Source organism: Rhinopithecus roxellana, chromosome 17 (assembly GCF_007565055.1).
Source record: "Rhinopithecus roxellana isolate Shanxi Qingling chromosome 17, ASM756505v1, whole genome shotgun sequence".
NCBI classification, from domain to species: Eukaryota; Metazoa; Chordata; class Mammalia; order Primates; family Cercopithecidae; genus Rhinopithecus; species Rhinopithecus roxellana.
In genome coordinates, this window is record NC_044565.1 from 66,825,590 (window position 1) to 66,837,784 (window position 12,195).

Here is a 12,195-nt window from a genome sequence, read left to right on the forward strand (position 1 = left end):
TGCACCACCATGCTGGGCTAATTTTTGTATTTTTAGTAAAGATGGGATTTCATCATCTTTGCCAGGCTGGTCTCGAACTCCTGGCCTCCTGCAAACTTTTTACTTTAAACTAAAGTACTTTTCGTATTTTATTCTTAAATTCACCCGCCTCAGCCTCCCAAAGTGCTGGGATTACAGGTGTGAGCCACCTTGTCCGACCATAATGATCTCTTTGGTAGCAATAGTAAACTCTTTGTTTACTATTGTTTCTAAGTTTCTGTGTGACCCTGCTCTGCCATGAGCTTCTGGGGACAGCGGCAGCTCGTCCTCATCTTTATTCCCTCGTCCCCAGCACAGTTCTTGCAGGTGGGAGGTTCTCAGTGAGTGCTGGCCATCAAAGGTGCTCACAAGAGAAGGAATGAGTTGCTCATAGAGTGGCTGAGGGCCTGGTGGCAAGGCCAGTGGAGTCGGTCAGGAGATCTTTGGAGGAGGGGCTTCCGCACATAGGGCGCTGTCTGAGACTGGGGCTGGGAGCCTATCCCTCTTCCCTCCCTGGCCCTCCCGCCTTGGGGAATAGGTTAACAGAATCCTGAGATGGAGATGTGCCGGCACCCTGCTGTCTGCCTACCTGTCCTCCACCTGTCCATCCCTCCCCACCTCCATCCATCACCCATCCTCTCATCCAGAGTTTATCAAGGCATCTGTTCTGGACCAGGCACATTACTAAGTCCCCAGAGCCTGAAAGTTTTGGGCTGCTCAGTACAGGACCCTGGGGCTTTTAGGCATAAAACTCCATATTTCCTGCTTCTTTGATTCCCCTGGAGATGGGTCTGGAGAGTTGGGGAGGTAAAGAAGGCAGCCCAGGTGGCACGGGTGGGGTGGGGTAGGGTACAGACCATGCCTGAGCCTCCCGCATGTGCTGTAGATCCACTTAATTTCAGTTTAAGATAACAAAAGGGCAAACATGTCTCTAGGGAGAGAAACAAGGACCGAATCCAGCTGGAGGAGAAAACTCACATGGAAGGGAAGTTAGGCCTCCTGTGTGCTGTCAGGACCTGGAGCAGGCGTAGGCAGGGGCATCACAGCTCCTCCAGAGAGACCTCCTTGCGCCTGTTCTCTCGCTTCCTTTGTTCTTCAGATGGCTCTCTTCCTCTGTGCGCCCTCTGATTTCTGGTCAATGCAAAGCCTCTTGCTCCCCTTCCCCGAGGGGCCCGTGGCTGGGTACAATGCAAGTTTGATCCCCAGGAACCAGGCAGGGCCTGCTTGTTTCTGAGGGGACAGTGGGGGGTGTGGTGTGGAGCTGCTGCTGGGGGAGGCTGCAGAGCAGCCTCAGACTTGCCCTCCCTGAGAGCTGCCATCTGGGTAGGGGCTGGGGCAGCTCTCCACCCTTCCCCACCACAGTGCCTGCTGGGTCCAGGAGTAAGGGCCATGCAAAGGGCAGCGGAGATGGGGAATGAAGTGGAGAGAAGCATCGGGCAGAACAGCAGCTGCAAGCCTGGCTGACCGTGCAATTCCTCAGGAGACTGAACACAGTCTCCTGGGCCTGCTTGGGGTTTCTGACTCAGTGGGTCTTGGCTGGGGTCAGCTTTGCTGTCTGCCCCAGGAGACCATGGCCCCTGTTTGGCACCCACTTCCTAGGAGTCATGAGAGATGAGCTGGCTCTGCCTGATTTGTGAGAATAAAGGGGAGAATGTCTGAGTAAGAGAAGGCGAGTCCTGGCTCCTCCAGGTCTCAGAGGAGCAGAAGCACTTTCTGGAAAGCACTTGCCCGTAGGGTGGAGAATCCAGGCTCCCTCCACCTCACCTCCAGCACCACAGGCAGGGCCTGAGGGTGGTGCACAGCAGAGGAGGTGCCTCATGGCCTGAGCTGGGTGGAGAAAGCACAGGACCAGGCAGATGGGCCTTCCTGGAGCAGTCCCTGCCACTGCGTCTCTGCTCCCCGTCACTACCCTTGAAACATGCCACTTTCTCCCCAGAGAACGGCAGGATCAATCCTGTTGTCCCTGCCCCATCCTATATCAAATTCCTCATGGGACATTTGGAGGGGATGAGGATAAGACCACAAGTATGACCATCCTCAATCTAGACCCAGGCTGCCTGTCCCATCCCTACTGTGTGGCCTTGGGCAGACACTCAGCTTCTCTGGACCACTCAACATTTGTTGAATGAGAATGTTTCCTCAGAGGTTGCTCGGTCCTGCAGCCTTCTGGCAGGGAGCCTTCCTGGCCTTCACAGTTTCTCCTCGCCTCTGCTGGGTGACTGGGATTCTGCTAGACCTCAGACTCCAGACTGTGGGAATGGTCACCTTGGAGGGCCCTGCCCCTTCCAGCACCCAGGGCCATTCTGCTATTTTTATCTGCCATTGGTTAATCTGTATCATTGTGTAGGCCAGCCTCGGTGCAGTTTTGCCGCAGAGTGTTACCAACATGAGCTCAGATGGTGACCTCACATGGTGACCTCAGTCCAGTGGAACTGCCCGCCAGAGAGACAGGCACACGGAATTTCAGTTTCCAGTAAAGGGCACATTCTCATCATTTTCAGGAACCTTAAAATGGCTAACAGGCATCACCAGCAAGGGTTGAATGGCTGTTAAAGTGATTAAAGTAAAATCAGGTGTTTCCTTCCTGGCCGTATCACTTACAGTGATGGACACAGATCCTGAGCATTCAGCTCCAGGCATGTTTACTTATCCAGCCCGGAACCACCACCTGGATCAAAACTAAAGTACTCCCACACCCCAGAAGCTTCCATCCTGCCCTGTCCTGGTTTCTCACAGCAGGATCTGACGCAGAGCAGGACCTCCTCAGCCAGTCGGCAAGTGCACTGTAGTGGGACCTGGGTTGGCAGAGCCAAGTGCACTGTAATGGGACCTGCGGTGGCAGAGCCGGAGTGGGGGAGGTGGGCAAGTCCCAGAGAGGCTTCCTGAAAGGGGGCTGCACCGCAGAACCCAAGTGTTAACTAGAACAATAGTGGTTTTACCATGCAAAGAAAACAATAAGGCACTTACCAAGGCTGCTTTCTGCCCTCCTGAGTCCTAGTCCTGACGTTTGTGGCTCCAGACCAGGTCCATCCTCATTTCTGAGTGGCTGTGGAGTGTGGTTCTCTGAGCCTGGCCCCCAAGTGCTGAGACTCAAGACTAGGCAGCTCTCTCCACCTTCCGAATGGGAGCGCGATCTCTGGCCTGTGACCGCATGGCAGACTCAGGGCCTGAAGACATCTAAGAGCCGGGGTTGTCTGGCAGCCGGTGTCCAGTCCTGGCAGCCACCTGCTCCTGACAGTGGTCATTTCTTGAACACGGGGCACAGCTGCCCACAGTAGCAGGGGCCTTACCACTCTGTCATTGAGGAAACCTGCTCCCCAACCACCTTCGCTGGCCTGCTTTTCTCCCCTGGGATGGAGGACCTGCCCTTCCCTTGGCTGTGTGACCATCTATTAGAGATTTCAGAAAGACTTCAGCTCCACCTGCCTGGACTGCTCTGGGTGGCCCTCTCCAGGCCTTCCCTGGTCCCTCTGGCCTGGTCTTTTCTGGCCCATGGCATCCAGCCACCCCCGCTGCAGGGCCCAGCACCTGTGTGGGTGTGACCGGGCCACCTGGACACTTGTGGGAAATCCTCACCTTGTGCTTTGTCTGTGATTCTCCAGCTCCAAGAAGCCCAAGAAGCATCCCAAAGTGGCCATGAAAGCCAAGCCCTCGCCCCGGCTCACCATCTTTGATGAGGAGGTGGACCCTGACCAGGGGCTCTTTGGCCCGGGCAGGAAGCAGTTCCCGCAGGGCCCCTCAGAGGATGTGTCATCCATGGACCGTAAGTAGAGCCCCAGGGTCTGCTCCTGATGTCCTCTCAGTGTCCAGCTCCGTCACCAGACAGGGTGTAGACTCACCCGGCGTGAACAGGACTCATCTCCCCTGTCCTATTTAGATGTTATATAGACTCCGCTTTGGAGGGAGCTTTCCTGCTGGAGGAATTGAGCCTCACACCTGGTTCCCCACAGCCTGGAACATTCCCGGGCCGTGTGTTTCCTGTCAACATCCCACAGAAGAGGAGGATGGTTTTCTTTGTTCTTTGCTGCTTCGAGAAGTGCTTCCATGACATCTGTGGGCAGATTTGGGCCCTGGGCTTCCAGGCACCGTTTGTGTAGAAAGTGATAGGGCCTGCCTGGGGCACGTGTGTGACTGTAGGTTTGGATTTAATAGGAATGTGTCGCCTGCATGGACTCCCCTGGAGGGCTCTGTGCCGAGTTGGCAGAGGGAAAACTGAGTGGCCTTGGGACATCTCCACTCATCCCTGGGTCCCTTTCCTCACATGCCCAGGTCACCCTCCAGTGAGGGGAGTTGATGCCACCCACTAAGTCAGCCCATACTTGGTGAGCCCCCACTGAGGGCCAGGCCCAAGGACATGCTGAGGAGTGAGACCTAGTCCCTGGCCCTAGTCCCTATCCTGAGGGCCTTGGGGGCCCCTGGGGAAGCAGGTCATCACCTGACAGTTACAGAGCAGCAGCAGTTATGACAGGTTGAGCAGAGGCATCAATTCCTATAGGACTCCCCGGAAGACTTCCTGGGGTGGGGTGGGGGCCCTCCTTGAGCTGGATCCTGGAAGGTCAGTAGAGTTTGCTGGCCTTGTGGAAGCAGAGGACTCCAGGTATAGTGGCCATGATCGGCATTCTCCAAGGGCAGCCCCGATCAGTTCACACGTGAGAGGGTGCGGGGAGAAGACCCAGGCTTCCTGAAGGCAGCAGCCACATGTCATGGCACCCCAGCAGAGACAGAGCGGCCATGGCACCCCGGCGGAGAGAGAGAGTGGCCATGGTACCCAGCAGAGAGTGGCCATGGTACCCCAGCAGAGAGAGAGTGGCCATGGCATCCTGACAGAGAGACAGCGGCCATGTCACCCCAGCAGAAAGTGGCCATGGTACCCCAACAGAGAGTGGCCATGGTACCCCAGAAGAGAGAGTGACCATGGCACCCTAGCAGAGAGAGTGACCATGGTACCCCAACAGAGAGTGGCCATGGCACCCCGACAGAGAGAGGGCAGCCATGGCATCACGACAGACAGAGAGTGGCTATGTCACCCCAGCAGAGAGCAGCCATGGCACCCTGGCAGAGAGAGCAGCCATGGCATCCCAGCAGAGAGAGAGCGGCCCACGCTGGTGGGTGGCACTCAGTAAATGCTTGTTGAAGGCCGGGTGCAGTTGAGGGGTTGCACTGAGATCAGCTGGACTGGATGGCGAGATGCCTGGCGCAGTGAGCCCAAGAGGCTATAACCTCCTAAGAGCAGTAGGAAGCCCATGAGGACTTGCAACCGGAGTGATGCCATTGGCTGACTCTGGCCCAGGTGCCAGGCGGTTGAGGCCAAGGCAGACAGCTGTCCCAGGCCTCTGTGAGCTCTTGTCCTCGTCCTCCTCCTGCCCCTACCTGGTCCACTTCTCTGATTTTCTTCCTTATCCCTTGCTGGGTGCCCCAGGAGGCTGGGCCAGGCCTTCTCCACCTTGTACCTTGGGTGGCTGAGGACAGGCCAGGGCTTCCCCTGACCCCCCTGCTGCTGCCTTCCCACAGCCCTGATGCTGTTTGACGATCCTGACCTCGGCGGGGCCGTGCCCCTGGGTGACTCCCTCCTGCTGCCGGCCGCCTGTGAGAGTGGAGGGCCCACGCCCCGCCTCGGCCACAGGGACGCCTCCAAGGAACTGTTCAGGTACCCCCTGTCCCCAGGGGCGCTTGGCCAGCTCTGAGAATGTCCTGGACAGAGCCAAGGGCCCGGCTTGTTTGGGGGCATTGCCCAGTCTCAGCCCCAGCCTCCTCTGAGGGGAGGACCCCAGACCTGTGAAAAGTAGAAACCTGTGGGTGCACACTGGGTGAGAGGCAGTGAAGGGGGTTCAGGGGGAGGATCTGCAGCCCAGGGCTGCTCAGCTAGTTCCAGAAAGAGAGAACTTTGTGTGCACAACCAGTCTTTCTTTCACAATCATATTTTAACAATTTATGTAAAGAATAATTAAATTATATAATTGCAAGAGCAGGTATAACTGGCACAAGCAGGTTTGGGAACAACTTAAACTGACTCATGGCAGAATGCAGCCCACCCAGAGAGGGGTCAAAGTGCAGGTGTCCTGGTGATGGCCTGTCTGCCGGAGGGCCCGGTCAGCAGCTTTTACAGAAGGAAGGGAGAATGAGGCCTCATCTGTCACATGGAGGTCGATTGGCAGAACCTGTGCCTGAGATGGCTCCTATTTCCTGAGTCCTTGCTGTGTGTGCAGTAAGCCAGACTCCTTATGTGCTCTCCTACGTAATCCTCACGACGGCCCCCCTAAAGTAGATGCTATTTTCTCCATATTATAAGAAATCGAGTGTGGGAGGCCACCTGGCTGAGGCCCCTGCTCTGCCCTGGCCTCTCCACTTCATTAGGGACTGTCTGAGCACTCGGCTGGGTGATCTGCCTGCCCACCCAGCCCCCCAGTTCTCCCCAGGCGTTTACCTCCACTGGCCATGTTCTCAGCAGGCTCAGTGTTGTGCATGTCTCCAGCTTCTCCTCCACGCTCCAGGACACAGGACTGTGCCTGGGGTTCACAGGAAGCCAGGCCGCCTCTTTCCAGGAATGGCTTATGTGACACCAAGGCATGCAGGCCCTGGAGACTGTCATCTCTACCCCTCATTAGCAGCCTCGGGCTATTAGACAGCCCTCCAAGTGCCCGCCAAGCCTGAGTCACCGTGACTGCTTCTGGTATTTACATGTCCCCAAGGCCCCTGGCATCTGTTCACTCTCATCCTGTGTCCTCACTCCTGACATCCCGGCAGGCTGGGAGAAACCAGGATTGTTATTTTATTAGAGGGAAACTGAGGCACAGGGAAATGGAATACTAGAGTCGGCCTGGGGAATGGCAGGGCCAGGCCGAGCGTGTCTAGGAGTCCATGTGTCCCAGTGGGGTGGTTCTCGTGGGACCTTTCTGGCCTAGTTTATTCTAAATCTGTTACTTCCCCAACCTGTGTTCTGTGGAACATGGTACAGTGGGGTGGTCAAAGGCTACCTTCAAAGGGGCTCTGTGGCCTGATGAATTGGGGAAAAGCCATATGAAGCAGGGCTGGTAGTGTGTGAGCCAGCACCACACGGCACTTCACGTTCTCATTCGTCCCTGGGCCCTTCCCTCTGTGGTGCCCCTTAGCGTCCCACAGAGTGCTTGGGGAATCCCTGCTCAAAAGGTGTGGGTCCCGCACCCCCACCTTCACTTTAGCAGACATCTGCTAATGAAAGGATTAGCTGCTTTTCTTCTTCTAAAATTCAGGCAAATTCAAAAAGAGCTGTAACACTAGGATTAGCTTCTTGAGAGCAGGAACCACATTCATTCTTTGTGTCTGCCCTGTGACTATCCAGGGAGTAGTTGGGCTTCCTCATAATAAAGAACGTTCTGATAGTCATTCATTCCTTCATGCTTTCACCCCTTCATTCATTCTGTCACTAGCCTCAGCCGTGACAGCCGTGAGGCAGCGTGGGGTGTACACTGAGCGTGTTGAGACTGAGAAGCCTTTGTTCCTTCTGGCTGTGCAGCCACAGCAGGGCAGGGTCTCTAGTCTAGATGTTTAGGTGAGTCTTGTCTTCCGCAGGGAGCCTGGGAGACGGAATGGGGCCAGGGTCTTAGAGCTCCCTTACCCCTCTCTGGTTGACCTCACACCAGCTGGGCCTGGAAGAGAAGGGAGCTAGACCTTGTGCTAGTGAGAGCTAGTCCTAGTCATGACTCAGAAATAGGGTGCTAGGAAAAGGGGTGCCTTGCAGCCACCTGTGTCCCAAGAGCAGCTACGCCGCCTCCCACCGTGGCTGCCCACCCATGTACACCTCCCACCTGGGAGCAAATCCAGCTGCTGATTAGTTCCAAAGAGTCACTGCTTTGCCAAGCAGGATAATCCTGAAATCTGACATAAGCTTCTAGCGACTGCTTTGTTTTCCAAAGGGCCCCTATTTGAGGATAATTCAGTCCCTGTGAGCTTTTCCCAGGTCCCCTCAGCCTTCAGTGGAGGCCACATTATGCCAGTGGAGCTGGCACCTGCCCCGGGGACGTCAAGGAAGGGCCGCCACTTGGAGGGAGCTCCGGCACATCTGACCTGAGGTGGCCAGGAGCAGCCCGGCCATGAGTGATACCTCCTGAAATCGCCTCTACCCTAAGACAACTGATCTCTCTATGAAGGCCTGGCTTGGGCCAGTCCCTCTGGGTTTATTCAAGGACACCTTTTATTCATTTCTCTGCCGACCAAACAGACTCTGAATTCTCTCTCTGGGGTTTGTGCCCCATCACAGGAGGTTGACCCAGGAAGCAGGCAGGATGTCCAGAGTTCCTTCCACAGCTGGCTGCAGGCAGGCATCCACCCCAGGGGTGCTGTGCTGGGCACCTTTGTACTCACACAGGCTCTCTGGTAGTGCCAGGAGTTGTCCTGATCAAATGTACCTCCTCTCTATCCCCATCCCTGCCCGGCCTTGCCCCAGGGCAGGAAGCCACTGCTCATGAGCCTGCCTGGTTCTTCCTGTTCATTCTCATTCCCACCTCCAGACCTCTGCTCTCTGCTCCTTTCTCCAGGACTCTCTCCCCTATTCATGCCAGGCTCACCCTTCTGAAAAGGCCCACCTTCCCAGGAGGCCTTCCCAGCCTGCTCTGGCCCAAGGGCTCACTCCCTTCTCTGGACTTCAACACCTTCTTTCCAGGCCTTTGCAATTGGAAACCTGACTGGGCTGGGGGTGTCCCCATTGTAGACAGAGGTGCTGTTTTTCTGTGTCTTATGCCCGCTTGCTCAGCCCCTGCTGTCAGTAGACATCAGTACATACAGCCTTCCTGTACATTTGGAAACTAATTTCCTTGTGTTGTCTTATTTGATCCTTGTAAGAATCCCTGTGAGGGTGGTAGAGCAAGTACAATCCCACTTTATAGAAGAGACTGAGGACCAGGGAGGAGTGGCCTGAGGCCACTTGATGGAGGAGTTGCAGGGTGAGGAACAGAAGCCAGTTCTCCACCCGCAGTGCTGTGCTTCTGTGCGCAGTTCTGCGCAGCAGTGCCAGTGACACTGTTAGTCCTGCTTGTAGATGAGGAAGCTGACGCTTGTAGAGACCAAGTGGGCGCTCTAGGTCTGCTGCCTTCAGTACCTGTGCCTTCCCTCACCGGACTCCAGCATGACTGAGCGATAGACGTAGAGATGCCTGTTAGCACAAGGGGAAACCTCGCCCTAACACTGGAGTCCAGGTGCCCCCCGCAGGGGAACACACCCCAGAGAACCAGCCACATGCAGGCCAAGTCCTGTTCATCCTCACACTAGCTGTGGGTCTCAGGGCAAGGCCCTTTGCCTCTCTACACCTCAGTTTTCTCATCTGTAGAACAGGGCTAATCTCTGTGCGTACACAGTGTGTGGAGATTATTAAATGGGTTGATGAACGTGGAAATGTCTGGCCATCACAGGTGTTCAGCACAGGGCTGAGTGGGTGGAATGGATTGAATGAGTCTTCCACTATGCATCTGGTCTCCAGAAATCAAGTTCTGGAGAATCAGTGGCCTGGCCTATTTCTTGCCCTCAGTACCCAGGGATGGTCCTGAGTGACTGTAACACTACCGGGGCTTTTTTCCCACCCACCAGTGGAAGATCAGAGGTCTGGGGTCATGACAGAGTCTTGGTGGGCCCTGGCCAAGGCCATCCTCAGCTCTCGCTGGGCTCTGTCTAGCACCCATGTGGCCCACAGAGGCCCACTGTGGGCGGGCCAACGCTGCACCACCGTGGCTCAGCGCCCCTGGTTATTCTTTCTCTGGTTGAACTTGCTTTGGATGAGGGCTCAGCTTCTGAGGGCCGATGTCCTGTTCCTCCCAACAAAGGCACTGTCACATACCATCCCCTCAGGGCCACTCGGCCTCCTGGGACTCCAGTGTCCTCATCTGCAGGATGGAAACACAGTCATGCCTCCCCGGAGTGGTGTTTTGAGGATGAAATATGTCTGAAGTGCTCGGCACAGAGCGGGAACTCTGTACATGGTAGCTGGTGGTTATTTCTGAAGGGATTGGAGGGAAAGCCCCCTACAGAAGCCAGCATGTGTCAAGTGGGGTCACCTGAAGACCGACTCCCAGGAGGCTGCGTGGGGCCTGCCCTGTGCCTGCTTTGCTGTGGGTGGGAGGGTAGGAGAGCCCTGGCCTTCGTGTCTCCTCTGGGCAGGATGGGTGGAGGGGCCAGAGTGGAATGGGGCAGGGCCTTGACCTGGCCCAGGCTGGGCTCCCTGCAGCTGCCCAGCCCCCTGAGGGCAGTGGCATTGCCTGGGGTCTTGTTCCTGTCACGGGATAGCAGTGTTATGCTCAGGGTTCCTCCCTGTGGTTCCCTAGAGTTGAAGAGGACTTGGACCAGATTCTGAACCTGGGGGCTGAGCCTAAACCCAAGCCCCAGCCTAAGCCCAAGCCACCAGTGGCAGCTAAGCCGGCGATACCCAGAAAACCAGCTGTTCCCCGCAAAGCGGGCCTGGCTGAAGCTGTGGCTGAGCAGCAGAAGCCGCAGGAGCAGATCCAAGCCATGGACGAGATGGACATCTTGCAGTACATCCGGGACCACGATACACCGGCCCAGGCGGCCCCCAGCCTCTTCTGACGCTTCCATGCTGGCCCCTGGCCCAGCAGGCCTGTCTGTGGGGACATCTGTGTGAAGGGAGGGGACTGTGCCCTGCAGGGTCAGAACCTCCCCACCCCCGAGGGAGGCCAAGTAGAAACCTGGGTCACAGCACCCAGAACTGCATGGTTCCATTTTCTCCTGGGCTATGGGGCCAAAGTAGAACCCTGCAGGCTGCGGGAGTGGCTCTCACCCTAGGAACCTCCCTCCCCATGGACATGGAGGGGAGGGAGGGTGTGCCTTGCCAACCAGGAGCCCAGCCCCAAGGATGAAGCAAGACATGTGGGGCCCCAGCGAGGTGTTGCATGGGGCAGGGGAGCTTCATGCCCTTGGGTTCTGCCAGTCCCAGCACAGACACAAACTGGGACTGGGCCTCTAGCCCTCCTCTGCCTCTGTTCGCATAGTAAGAAGGAGTGATCAGCATCCTCCCCTTCCCCTACCCTAAGCAGCAGACTGGGTGACTGACTGGCCTGGGCCTGGGGTTGGGGGGGGTCCCCAAGCCAAATTACTCCAGGGTTTCTGCTCCTCGTGGCTGCCAGGGGCCTGCAGGGTCTGGGTGGGTCTCCCAGGAGAGGGATGCTGAGGGATGCTGAGGGGGAGATCAGCTGTCTGGAGTGTTCTGATGCAAGTCTCTCCTGAGCCTCCTCTTGATACGAGCTCTAAAGGGAGAAGTCAGGCCCAGCCCTGCCTCTCCAGGGTACAAACGGCCCTGCCAGGCTCCAGTTCTTCCTCCCTTCTCCTTTCCCAGGAAAGGGCAGCCCAGTCCATGGCCTTCTTGGGCCTCTGGGCACAGAGCCAACATTCGTCATTACAGCTCTCACAAACTGGGTCATAGCATTCCCCACAGCTCAGCCTGGAGCCTGGGCAGGGCTCCCACCCTGCAGTGCCTCCCACTGCCAGTGGGGCGTGATGCTCTCAGGCTTCTGTCCCAAGGCCTTCACCATCCTCAGGGTCTGGACTTGGTCAGTGGCCTTTCACCAGTGGAGCTGCCTTCCCAGGGAGAAGAAGCCATGCGTCAGGGCAGGGCCCGTGCCTTAGACTTCTCCTGACCCCCAGAGCCCTGGCACACAGGTCTGGGCACCACAGAGTGCTTTGGAAATTCTCAGTGAATGATGTTTAATAAAGCAAAAAATGTCAAGCTGTCTTTCTTGGTTATAATTCTTCATGTTCAGAGCTAGTTTTTTCTTTTGTTTTGTTTTGCTTTTTAATGAAACAGTAGTTTTAAATGAAATGCAACCACTATTGTTCCTTGGCCCTGTCCTGCCTGGCAGAAGCATTGGGCAGGTGGGACTAGGACCCCAGACCCTTTTCTGATAGACACCAAAGCCAGCCCTGAGGGACCCCCCAGCTGATGGTGCGGGTGGTTTGCAGCCATCAGTGTGGAGTGTCTCCAGCTCCTGGCCCGTGCTAGGACCTGTCTGCTCTGTCCTGCATCTGATCACGTCCCTCTCCAGCTGTGCTGCCCTGTCCTGAGCAGTTTCCACTCCACCAGTGTGAGACTGAGAGGAAACTGGTGGTTTTGGGGTCGAGAGCTGACTTCCTCTTCCTCTGTCTTAACCCAGGCTCAGAGGGTCAGCTCCCTCCCCAGGGCTCTGAGCAGGCTCTGGGACA

The 12,195-nt window shown here is 56.5% G+C and overlaps 1 protein-coding gene across 2 annotated transcripts in view; it reads left to right on the forward strand.

Annotated features, from left to right (window-relative positions):
- The window catches only part of HS1BP3 (HCLS1 binding protein 3), a 34,130-nt gene extending 22,394 nt beyond the window's left edge, over nucleotides 1-11,736 (forward strand). The window contains exons 5-7 of one of the 2 annotated variants that reach the window (XM_010383007.2): nucleotides 3,621-3,781; nucleotides 5,530-5,665; nucleotides 10,308-11,727. In XM_010383007.2, the coding sequence (XP_010381309.2) occupies nucleotides 3,621-3,781; nucleotides 5,530-5,665; nucleotides 10,308-10,566 (556 nt within the window). In that variant the 3' untranslated portion in view covers nucleotides 10,567-11,727. Of the gene's footprint in view, nucleotides 1-3,620; nucleotides 3,782-5,529; nucleotides 5,666-10,307 lie in introns of both variants that reach the window. The other variant, XM_030921192.1, reaches the window with a different exon arrangement.
- The last annotated feature ends 459 nt before the right edge of the window (nucleotides 11,737-12,195 follow it).